The 12,406-nt window shown below is 45.8% G+C and overlaps 1 protein-coding gene and 1 long non-coding RNA gene across 5 annotated transcripts; one reads left to right on the forward strand and one right to left on the reverse strand.

The window, feature by feature from the left end:
• Positions 1 to 547: 547 nt before the first annotated feature.
• Positions 548 to 994, forward strand: LOC120684934 (octapeptide-repeat protein T2-like). The gene has a single exon (XM_039966792.1). It carries the CDS (start codon positions 548 to 550, stop codon positions 992 to 994), a length of 447 nt encoding a protein of 148 aa, XP_039822726.1.
• A 1,096-nt stretch (positions 995 to 2,090) lies between these two features.
• Positions 2,091 to 11,152, reverse strand: LOC120685250. Of its 4 annotated transcripts, none has more exons than XR_005679424.1 (7): positions 10,472 to 11,152; positions 9,770 to 9,918; positions 5,350 to 8,844; positions 4,910 to 5,247; positions 4,474 to 4,537; positions 3,927 to 4,052; positions 2,091 to 2,560 (listed from the first exon to the last, which is right to left on the reverse strand). It is a non-coding gene; the product is annotated as an uncharacterized LOC120685250 (long non-coding RNA). The 4 variants fall into 4 exon arrangements; XR_005679423.1 differs by having other exon boundaries at positions 4,910 to 5,255; positions 10,472 to 11,151; XR_005679426.1 differs by lacking the exon at positions 2,091 to 2,560 and adding an exon at positions 3,161 to 3,221 and having other exon boundaries at positions 4,910 to 5,255.
• Positions 11,153 to 12,406: the final 1,254 nt, after the last annotated feature.

Here is a 12,406-nt window from a genome sequence, read left to right on the forward strand (position 1 = left end):
CTGCTCAAACAAGCACCCACTACTAGAGAAAGAGCTTTAAGTACAGGTTGAAAACGAGCTTCAATCCCGGTTCTCCAACCGGTGCCCACAAAGTGGTACCAATAATATCTGCTTTTGTCACCGGATAAATCACCCGGTACCTAAAACATCATTTGACATTGGTTGGAATACCAACCGGTACCAAAGGCCGCTCCGCCCATTCGCTCGCATCCTTTCCCTTTCCCGTTCCCGTTCACTCTCTCCCGTTCCCCTGCCATCCTCCACTAGCAGAATCAACGATTCATTCGAAAAACTAAACCACAAAATATTGAATCAACCCAAACAAAATACTCATGGATCCCACAAAGCATTCAGAGATCATTCACAAGATATATACAATCTCATAAGATAGATACAATCCAGTGCATCTCTATTTCAAAAAAGTAAGAAAAAAAAAAGAAAAATCACCCATGGCGGCGGCCTGTGCACCATACACCTGCTCCCATGGCTGGCGCGCCCCTCCGCGGCGGAGGCTCCCGCATCGGCGGTGGCGGCGGTGACGGCCGCGATGATGTCCGGTGAGGCTATGAGGGAAGGGAGAGCGGTGGCAGCGAGGCGTGGGAGGAGGTCGGGCGGCGCGAAGTCCAGGAGGGCGAGCGCGGCATCGAGGCGCGACACGGAGAGGATCGACGCGAGGAGGGCGGGGAGCAAGGCGGCCGGGGATGGGCAGGAGAGCGCGAACGGGAGGAGCTCGTCGAGGAGCGTCGGGGAGCCTGCGGCGAGCGCGCGGAGGAGGGCGGGGAAGTTGGAGGCGATGAGCAGGGAGGACGGGGAGCGGCAGCGGCGCCGCGGGCAGCAGCGCGGCCGGCAGGTGCGGCGTGGCAAGGAGGTCGGTCGCAAGGCCGGTGGCGAGGAGCGCGTCGGTGAGGCTGGAGAGCAGCGGGCGGCCGCCGCGGTCGAAAGCAGACAGCCGCGGATGGCAGCGGCCAGCCCCCACGCATTCCAGAGATTGTAGAGATGAGATGAGAGAATGAGAGATGGGAGAGATGAGGAATGAGAGATGGGAGAGACCGAGAGATGCCTGGGACTTAAAAATATCAAGGAGGGTGAGTGGGCGGCCATTTTTTGGTGCCGGGTGATTCTTTCAACCGGTGCCAAAAGTCTTGTTTTTGGTTCCGGTGCATGCTATCACCCGGTACTAAATCATCTTTTCTTCATTGGTCCCGGGCAGTGGTACCGACCGGTGCTGATTCTCAACCGTTTGTACCGGATTGCGCTACGACCCGGTACCAAAAGCTCTCTCTAGAAGCTTTAAGCCATCGGTCCAAGCTAAAAGTACCGCCTGCAATTGCAGCTGGTACTGATACTCACATCAGTACCGGTTGCAATTGCAGCTGGTATTTTTAGGCTGGACCGATGGTCTGTTTTCTAAGTAGTGACCGTGCATGTTACCAGCAAACTGTGCCTTCTACAAGCAATTCTATCGGCATGCCGCCGGCACGTTCCCCCCTTGGGATGCAAGCGTGCATCTACAGGCATCTCTCGGTCTACAGCCCAAAACATTGTGCGCGTCTGCAGCCCAAAACATTGTGCGCGTTCTGGGTTGTCCGTTTTAGGTGATGGCTCGCAGAACAATCACCCGAAGCAAATATAATTGCGCCCCTCCCCACACAGCCCCCCTCCACACACACCCACACACACACACACACACACATATATATATATATATATATATATATATATATATAGGTAACTATATCCCGCAACCGTAAAAACCTTAGATGAAGCCGTATTATCTGTGACATATTTACTCCTACCGAGGAATATATTAGTGGAGGCCAACCGCAATTACCACTATGATTCTGCATTCCATTTTTGAGGTTGACTTCTGACAGCGACTAGGTTAGGCCTGCTAATGGGTGTTCACCTACCCACTCCCTGCCCCTACCCATTGTCAGAGCAAATATTTTGTCACCCGCCCCACCCCGCCCAAATATTTTAAAACCCGCCCCAACCCGCCCCACAGTTGTGGGTTAAACATCAAGTTGCAGGCAGGCACACGCTGCCTGCAAGCTCCCCGCAACCCACCCCGCGATGGCATCCAAAATAAGTGACTTGAAATATGCCAGTATATTTCCATGATATTCTCACAGTTTACAGGAACTTGGTCAATCGATTTAAATCATAAACCTTCAGATACATACAAACACAAATAATCACAGTACATGGCCCGTACATGGCCCTTCTGTTCTAATAGGAAAGGAAAGCTACAATCTTTTATCTTTTATCAAATGGAAAGCACAAGATGTATGATATCCAATGGGCTCCTCAACTCATCTCCAAAGATTCAATCCTGCAACAAAATTAGTTTCAGAACGTCCATGGCTTTTGCCGTCTCGACGTTGAAGGCCCGAAAGGTGAATGCAGCCTTGCGCATGGCTGGGGGCAGCGGGCAGGTGGTGGTAGTCATAGCTGCAGACTTGCTTAACGCAGTATGAGAGAGCTGCTTGTAGGCTACTGCTTGCTGCAGGTGTGGCGCTCATGAATCCTGTATCAGGTGTGAACAAGGTCCTGCAGGACACTGAAGAGGAAGATGAACACAGTTAGATGCAATGTAGAACACCTGAACATAACAAGGTGTGGTAAGTTACTGACAAAGGAAAGAAATTTCCGATCCAGTTTAAGGGGTTACACTATTAAATGTCTGGACTTCTGAATTTGCCCCAAATCAAACATGGCATGCCCACAGGTAATTTGCAATTGATTTGAAGCTGAATAACATACTATGCAACATACATAGAGAGGGTATAGAACAATTTGACATGCATACTCGGTGGACAGATATATGACAACAGAGATGGAGAAACCAACTGCAGTTTTAGAGAAGGATGCCCTGGCTGAACCAGTTTTAGAGGAACTCTACATATGCATGGGACATAGTTTCAGAACTATAGAAGTCATTTGTCGGGCAATCAGTTAAATGCTTATAGAAGCTTATGCTTGGGGCAAATTTCAGAGAACTACAGAAGAATGCAGGTTACTCAGTTGTTTTTTTCTGTTGACTATTACGATTTTACTATAAGTGTTCTAAACCTTAATAGAATGTGTACTGAAATTATATGATGGAACATTGTACATTGAAATTACATGGAAGAAAGATTATTTATTTTTGGGACAAGTACATGCCTGCTTATTACATGTCTCTTCATCAGGAAATTACTTGCAGTTGCCGATAGCACATGCTGCATGCAGTCAGTCACAACTCACAATGCAAGCAGTGCACCAAAAAGATGGATAAATATAAGATGATTATGTAGGTTTAAAACATTTTCTGTTACATTTCGGTTAACTGAAAAGAACTAAGAACAGGGATAAGAAGTCTGACCGTGCAAAGGATAAGCTTCTCAAAATTCCCTAACTCACTTCATTAATGGTTATGCCAATAATTGATTTCACAAACTAGTACTAATAGAAAACAAGCAAAGCCAGGAGGTGACAAATAACAACATCTAGAAATCATGATGCCAAGTTTTATCTATCAGTAAATCCTACAAGCTTCACACCTCCAATTCAGCAAAGGGATTTGCAATGTACAGTTCCCAAAATGCAACAGGAGCTAAACACAAATTAACAGTACACTTTCAAGTCTGGACACTTTCACAAAATAATCTTTCTTTACCAGAACATGAGAAAGGCATGGTCCATGTGCAACAGGAAGTATGCACAGCTCATGAATTGAAACCAAACCAGTAAGCACGTGTTGCCAAGGCCCAACCAAAAGCTAACTGATTTCACTGAAAAGTAAAAGCTTAAACTTGCAACAGCTGAGAGTATACTCTATCTGCCAATCATAGTTCTACTAGATTCATAGGTGCATGCAGTAGCTTAGATCGAAACATGTAAAATTCATATATAAGATGGGGAGAAATACTTAAAGTTGGGATTACCTCGAGATGTTTCTCTGTGACTCTGTGATCTGTTGGTGCAGATGAATCCGGGTCAGCGGCGGCTTGGCCGTCGGCGCGGTCGGCGGCAGCTTGGCATACCCTTGGTTGTATTGATTTAAAACAGAACTGTAACAAAATAAAAGGAATGTTGTTCAAATATAGGTTCAGAGATACTGCTTGTATAGAAAAGATAAGCTACATTGGCCGGACGAACAACTTCCTAGCAAAAATGCAAGTATTAGGTTTCTTATGCTGTTCCCAGCAAAAATGCAACTACAGTGTTATAAAATAGTGCTATTCAATATCACAACCTATCTCTGCTGCTTCAGCAGTAATAGAAAATGCATTGTTAAAAATTACATGCAGGCATAATATCTTCGGTGTTTTCTTATCATTTTTGAAGCATTTTTGAAGCATATGTTCAGTGTTCTATTCAGAAAAAGTTAAATAAATCAAATGGACTGTAGATGGATTTATATTGTGGGAGCATTTGATAAGCTGTTCTCGAAGAAAGATAATACAATTTGCCAGGTTGAGAAGACACTACCTGACCCAGAGCTTGCAGGCTTAGAGCTGCTGGTTGAGTCTTTAGCTTCCAGAATATTGTGAGCCTAAGTAGTAATAGTAATTAGTACTGGCGCACTGCTTGATTTTAGAAGGGTACCAAACTGCACCATCTAATGTTTGCAGAGTTGTATGCTATTCTTTTTGGACTAACATGCTTCCAGTTCTACAACTAATTGCCAGGTCATTCAATTAGTCTCACAGCTAGCAGCAAGCAAATGTGGTTGACTTATGATTACTCCATGGCGCACTACCTCCGTTCTTACAGTATTTATGAATGAAATAATTCTGACCTCTTGCCCCCACTTTTAAGTTGGATCTTAATACTAGAGAGCAAGCAACAAGCATGCATCTCCTATCTGCATGTCGAAGGAGGATGCAGAGAGAGAGCAAGGCAAGAAGCAGTGGACTGGACTCACCCGGCCTTGCAGTGGAGGAGACCTTGTTGACGTAGGAGTAGGAGCTGCCCCCTAAGCAGTTCCCCATGGGAAACACTCCTTATCCCTTCCGATCTCTATCTCCACCTTCACCTCCTCTTTCTTCCCCAGGCGATCCGCTGGTCGTCTCTCTCTGGCCGGCCCGGCTAAGAGCAGCAGCAGCAGCGAAACAGGGAGAGACAGAGCACACCGAGCGGCCGAGAAAGAAGACGGTGGCCGGCCTCTCGGTTCCCCAGATCCGGTGGCAGCCTGGAAGAAGGCGAAGCCGGCGGCCACAGATCCGGCGATCCCGTCGTGCCTACAGCACCTCCCCCACAGATCTTGGCATCTTGCAAGAAGAGGAGGAAGGGAGCCAGTGAGCCGTTGAGGAAGAGGAAGGGGTGATGCGGAGGAAATGGAGATGCAAGGTGGAAGAGGAGTACCTCGATCTGTGGACGTCGGAGGAGGAGCGGTGCGGCGGCGACGGTGGCCGGCAGCGGCGACGGCGGCGGTGTCGCCTTCTTGCGGGAGCAGGACGCGGCCGATCTGTTTTCTTCCCACCCACCCCGCCCCAACCCACAAATGCAGCCCACCCCGCCCCAACCCGTTGGCCTCTAAACCCGTTACTACCCCACAAACGGATCCCCATTCAAAAACCCGCCCCAAAATCCCCATCTGAGCCCGCCCCGCTAGCAGGGCTAGACTGTATATCTCGATGGTGCCCAACCAGGTTGACAACAAACCCACCGCCTCACACCACTCCTGATTCTTCCCCACGGCGGTCGGTCTTTCGGCGAGCTCGTGGTTGGATTTCCCGGTGGCAGCCCGCTCCCTCCGGCCATTGTTCTCAAGGCGGTAAGGCGGACGCCTAGCAAGGTGGGGCGGCTGGACGCCTAGGCGAGCAAGGCGGGCGCCTAGGCGAGCAAGGCGCAAATCAGTGGATGGCGCATGGACGCCTAGGCGCCTAGGCGACGCCTTGAGAACAATGCCTCCGGCTCGCGCAGTGGAGGTCCTCGATCATGGCGGCAGCGATGGGATCAAAGTACGGGGATTCCCTATTGCGATTGTGTCCCTAGATGATGGTGTTTTGTGGCGGCGCGGCTGCAATTCATCAGGGTTCGAATTTGCAACAACACACGTCAGCTACTCCCAGATTTGCGTGGTACCCTCCCGCTCCAGATCAAGTTTCTCATCCATCGCTGCAGATGCTATCAAGGCCACCTCGGCACGAGATCGTCAGAGTACCGGGCAGAGCGGTGTTCTCTAATTCCATACCAATTATATAGTTTGCAATTTTAACATTGGTCTCCTTTTGCAGATGTGGTGTGAAAGTAATCGGGTGCTCTAACTTAAGAGAGGGAGGAGGTGAATTATGCAACTTAAAACCTTAACCTATGGCTCCAACTAATTTGCACAAAACTTAAACTAAAACGTGCTATCTAAATGTGCAACTACAGTTCTTCTAGTGTGAAACTCTCATCCCAAAAGAGTTTAGCAATATATAGCCAATCCTATCAAGAAACCACTCTATGAAACTAAAGGCACAAAGATTGCAATACTTAAATGCGAAAGCCTAAAGAAAGGATGAGAGGAAGCAAACTATTTGACATGAGGATTTATCCCGTGGTTCGGTTAGCCACAAAGGCACACCTACATCCACGTTGTTGAAACACTCACAAAGAGTATTGCTTCTCGACAATCAAGTCTCTCCCGGGGACACCAAGTCACCGCGGTCACCTTGATACCGATTTCCACTAAGAAGCTTCACTAAGAAGGGTGGGGTCTCCACGTCCCCCGCACAAGGATGTTGACGCCGCTCCACACTAAGTCGGAGGATCGTTGACGTGCCGGCGAGCCACCAATGCTCCAAGGGGCCGGCGCACCGAGATACAAGATTGGTTCACTCTAGAACCACAGCACAAGGCACGACACCTTGCTCTCTCACTCACTTAAGAGCTAACCTAGCACACACTCACAAAGTTGTGCTAAGGACTAAAGATTTGATCACTATGCTCTTGGATGGCTTGGAGGTGTTCTTGGGTGTGAATGTGACTTCTAAGAACTCCAGCAACTCCAAAATGGCCGGGGGAAGCATATATATAGCCCACAAACTTGAAGTAGACGTTTGTTGCCGTTGGAGGCATTTCTGCGTAAGCACCGGTCTAACCGGTGCCTAGTCACCGGTCTAACCGATCACTAATAGCTTGAACTAGCCGTTAGCCCTTTCTGACAAGTTCTGCAGCTGAAATATGGTACCACCGGTGTATCCGGTGATAGTGTCGGTCTATCCGGTGCTAAAGGAACATTCTGGACCAAAAAACATGCTCTCTGGTCAATAGTAGGGTTATTGCACCGATGCTTTTTTTTGTTAGCACCGGTCTATCCGGTGCTAAAGGAATCAGCTTCACAGTGCTTCGTATTTTGCTCATAACTCTTTACTCCGAACTCCGATTTCGATGATCTTGTACTCTATGGAAAGCTTGTGAAATTCTCTATAAAATTCTGCTGAAGATCATCTCATTTGACCAAAGTTTGAGCACCGGTGTAACCGGTGATCATCGAATGAACCGGTGCTTCCAGAAATCAGCTTTCATAGTACTTCGTATTTTGGTCATAACTCTTTACTCCGAACTCCGATTTCGATGATCTTGTACTATATGGAAAGCTTGTGAAATACTCTACAAGATTCTGCTGAAGATCAACTCATTTGACCAAAGTTTGAGCACCGGTGTAACCGGTGCCACACAGAAATCAGTTTTCTCATGTTTTGGTCATAACTTTTTCCTCCGAACTCTGATTTTGATGATCTTGGACTCTATGGAAAGCTTATGTAAATATCTACAAGGATATTCAGAATTCCATGTCATTAGATCCATTTTTAGGCACTAATTTTATACATCAGTTTAACCGGTGCTACTATTTCATGTGAAACTTCAACCAATTCAGCATTTCTTTGAGTTCTTTCTTTGATTCTTGTTTTGCTAGGGCTTTGTATTCATCCTTGGGATCTAATATGATTCACTTGACAAACTTATTAGTTCCATTGATTATGTTATCACACAATCACCAAAATCACAAACAATGGTCTAATGGGGCCATGTTCCTTACATGGTGGGCGAAGAAGATTTTGTTCCCAATAGGAATGCGCCACCTGCAGCCACTACTACAAAACCTATAATTACTGGCGGTTCTATACGATTTTTAGTGGAGGTTTTCAAACCGCCACTACTCAAGTGACTGTAGAAATAGCGATTTTTACCGTCGGTTCCATAACTGCTGGTGTTAACTCATTTTTGCTGGCGGTTGTTGTAAAGAACCTCCATTACAAATGATCTATACCGGGGGTTTGCACCATGAACCTCCATTACAAATGGTACCTATACCCGAGGTTTGCACCACGAACCTCCATTACAAAAGGTATCTGTAGTGGAGGTTTGCAACACGAACCTCCATTATAAATGGTATCCTCCATTATAAATGGTATCTATACTAGAGGTTTACAACACAAACCTCCCTAACCGAAAAGAACTAGTAATAATGGAATCACCAATTCACTCTGGTGTCTATATCTAGTTTTGAAATGAAAAGAACTTTCGACTTAAGTCAAAGCATGCATATTACAAACTGAAATTCAGTGAACAATAACTACTTTAATAGAAATATTACTCTTCAGATCACTTTATTTATTTGTGTTAACTGTACTGCTTTAATAGAAATAAAGCAATAAAACCATTAAGAAATTTCATAACTTGTTAGCAAGCTGGTTTCATAACAATATCAAAAGTCAAAGGATGATAGCATCTAGGTTACCTAGATTTACATGGCAACACTACTTCGCACATGCTCGAAGCAAAGGATAAAAAAAAAGGCTAACCAATCAAAATCTCTCCCAGGTTCCCAAATAATTGCCCATCAATGTACTCCTTTGTGTTAGCAACCTGCAGGCAGTAAAGAGAGATAGTAATTAATTTTGCATGTCACTTCATATCCAATAGATATTTAGCTATTTAAAAAATCAACAGATGGTAGATCTAAGAGTTAAACAGTCAAACTGTGAAATTAGTACCTGAAGGTTCATGTAGGAGCCCACAGAATTGTTGGAAATAATCTTGTCATAAGAAATGTGTAGATGCATCTACATGCATCTATGGGCATAAGTTGTCAAAGTCAAAATGAAATTGACAGCTAGTAGTTTCTAGTGTTAGCTAGAGCATAACTGTATCTAGAGGTAATCAACTTGAGGTTTACTACTGCAAGGATCAAGAACATGCAGTGAATGCATGGAAGCAAAGGAAAGGCAAAGTTGGTTTTGATCATGAGCTGGAAAAAACAGTGAACCAGCTAGTACTTAGCTAGCAATGAGCTGTAGGTTTGTATGACGGTTTGTAAGTCCTATAAAAGGACATGTACCCCTCATGTGTTGAGTATGTGATATAGAACATGAGATATAGAGCATATAGAGCTTGATTGTGAAGATCAAGCTAGAGTGTGGTAGTGCTTGGTTGTGAAGATCAAGCAAGTTGTTCTAGGTTGTGACAATCTAGTGTGTTTCATTGTGTGTAAGCTTGTAGTGTGAGGCTACAAGATTAATATAGTTTTTTTGAGTGATCTCTCATTCTTCTTGTGTGTGTTCAAGATAGTTAAGAGAGTAAGGAAGGAATTGAGTGATTTGATTCCGACAAATTAGCGTGACAGTGCAATTCTGTCCAACAAGAATCAAGTGCATGAACCTATCTAGGTGTATATGTATACTTCTAAATGTAGAGCTGTATTCCACCAGACCTAGAGGTGTTACTTATATGCACAGGTCTTGCAGCTTCCTGATTAAATTTATGTTGCAGACCTAGAAGTAGGCTACAATACCTTTGTCATCTGAATCCTGTGCAGCAATTACTCGTTCAAATTCAGACTCTGAGCAAATATTAAGAACAAGATGATCTGATGGTCCCTTGTGCATAGTTCTAGCATTTGCACCAGTAGACAGATGAAATTGACGCCTTGCCCATTGGCCCCTGCAGAGTAGTTCAAAAATACAAATTATAACCAAACATAAATATATCTGCACAGATATTTTCTTCACTATATACATAAAAAATACACAGGCTTTTAACATTATCCATATCACACATGCCAATTTTAACACATTAATCATTGACACAGAAAGAAGTTTCCGTGATTCAGTCATAGGAAAGTATGATCGGTTGAACTGTGCAAGAGGCAGTATTAGCAAGCCACTGTCAGTAAACTTTAGCAGTTCATCAAGCATTCTATCCATCGCAATGCCATTAATCCCTAGAGCATATTCTTGCCCGCAGAATACAGAAGTGCATAGCATCACATACTGAGCATATTATTAGTGCATCAAGATTGAACACATACTGAGTATATGAGTTAGTCCACAATTGTAGGCAACATGGCTAGCAAGTAAAAGCAGGAAATGACTAATGCCTAGCAAGTAATTGCTGCAGACCATCACAGCAACCCAGCTACAGACATGAACACAACTGAGTGCCCACTCATTCTAAAGAAATACTCAGAAGCACAGCATTTCTGGAAAAAGCGAACCATCTTATCTGAATGTCATCGACGGATTGCAGCTTTTACGAGAGAATAGCTGCACGTTGAGGTCGTTGGAGGGCACCGCCTACACCATTGCCAGCAAGCCTCGACCTACACACGCAAACAAGGAGGAAAATAAATCTGAACCCATCAAATCAAGTTCAGACCTGGGGGGGTGGGGGGGGGGGGGGGGGGGCGGGGGGTGCTCCGGGGACACCCGCGTGGGGAAGGTGGCGCGACGGGGAGCCTGGAGACGGAGTTGGTGTAGTGAAGGATCGCGGGGTCGGTGCTGGTGTGGAGGGAGCGGCGGTCCGTCGAAGAGGTGGGATCCGCGGGGAGGCGTCGAAGTGATGGAGCGAGTGGGATGACCGCGCCACCCGTGTGCCGCCCAGATCTGCCTGGCCGCCTGCAGCTTGCCCTGCCCAGCGCCCCTCCCGTGCGGCGGTCGGCCCCGAGGTGGACGAGCTAGATCCGCCCATGGGTGGAGGGGGCAGGCACACGCGAGCAGCAGCCGGCGGCGGCGCGCGTGCGAGGAGCTGAGGGGGGAGCGAGCGCACGAGCGGTCAGGGTAGCGCGCGCGAGGAGTTGGGGCGGGCGGCGGCGCTCTGAGCGGGCGGCGGGGGCTCAGGCAGGCGGCGCTGTGTGAGGCAGATGAATTGGGGTGCTCTGTGAGGCAGAGGAGTTCCTGGGCCGTGATGGCTCGGCGCCTAGGCCGCGATGGCGATGCATTGGGCCGCGAGGGCCTCGTTCTGTCTGGGAGAAAGCAAAATAGTTATTACCGGCGGTTCCTATTACAACTTTGGGTAAAGATCATATTTACAGTGGAGGTGCTCAGTACAAACCGCAGGTGAAAATCCTCGCTGTTTTTACCGGCGGTTCCTATAACAAACCTTGGGTAAAGATCATATTTATAGTGGCGGAGCTCAGTACAAACCCGGGTAAAAATCGTCGTTGTTTTGTACCGGCGGTTCACATATTGGAACCTACATTACAAACTATTTCTACCGTCAAAAACATCAAACCGACAGCACAAATTATTTTTAAACCGCCAGTGATTTCATCATTTGTAGTAGTGAGCTCTGCTTGTGCATGCATATGCGGGGATTCTCCAGCGGCCGTGCCCACCTCATGCTGGAAGTAGAAACCACCATCGCACGATGGAGAGTCTTCCGATCCGCTGCCGTCGACTCAAAGTGGAGAACAACGCACTGCAAATACGAGTGAGAGAGATGATTTTTATGGCTCTGCATCAAAGTGATAGGTTTTTACATCTGAATAAAATCTTGCTTTGGCTATAGCTGTTCTCACGCTTGTATTTCCTATTTTAATTACTCCTCTGCTCAGTTGAGAATACTCTTAACAATTGAAGAATATTACTCTTGTCAATTGAAAAATACTCTTAAATTTTCGAAAATACTCCAAAAGTTTGGCAAGAAAACTATTCCTGTGAATTTAAAAATGTTCCTCATATTAGGGAATAAAAATACTCCAATCATTTGAAAATGCTCCCGGTATAATGTTTCGAAAACTCCTCCAGCCAACATGGAAAATTACCCCTAACATAATAAGAAAAATACTCTCATCTAATATGGAATGTTACGCATGTATTTTAACATGTGATTATTATCCTCCTCGATTTATATATCCCAAATAGAGAAGTATTTTGTCCATCTTGAGTTGTATTTATTTTTTTTACAATTTAGAGTAATATTTTTCAGAATTTGGAGAAATACTTTTGCGGTTTAAATTTGGAGAGATGGTTTAGAGGAGTTAGGAGGCGTAACTACCATTAGTCAACTCGAAAAGTAATTCTCATGAAAGCATGATTACTACTGCACGTGATCTCCTCACAATTGTTGACATATATTTAGCACCCGGAATCACATTTCAAACTACATTGCACGCATTCTCTCTCTCTTCTAAATACATGCATATATTTCT

Source organism: Panicum virgatum, chromosome 8N, assembly GCF_016808335.1.
Source record: "Panicum virgatum strain AP13 chromosome 8N, P.virgatum_v5, whole genome shotgun sequence".
NCBI classification, from domain to species: Eukaryota; Viridiplantae; Streptophyta; class Magnoliopsida; order Poales; family Poaceae; genus Panicum; species Panicum virgatum.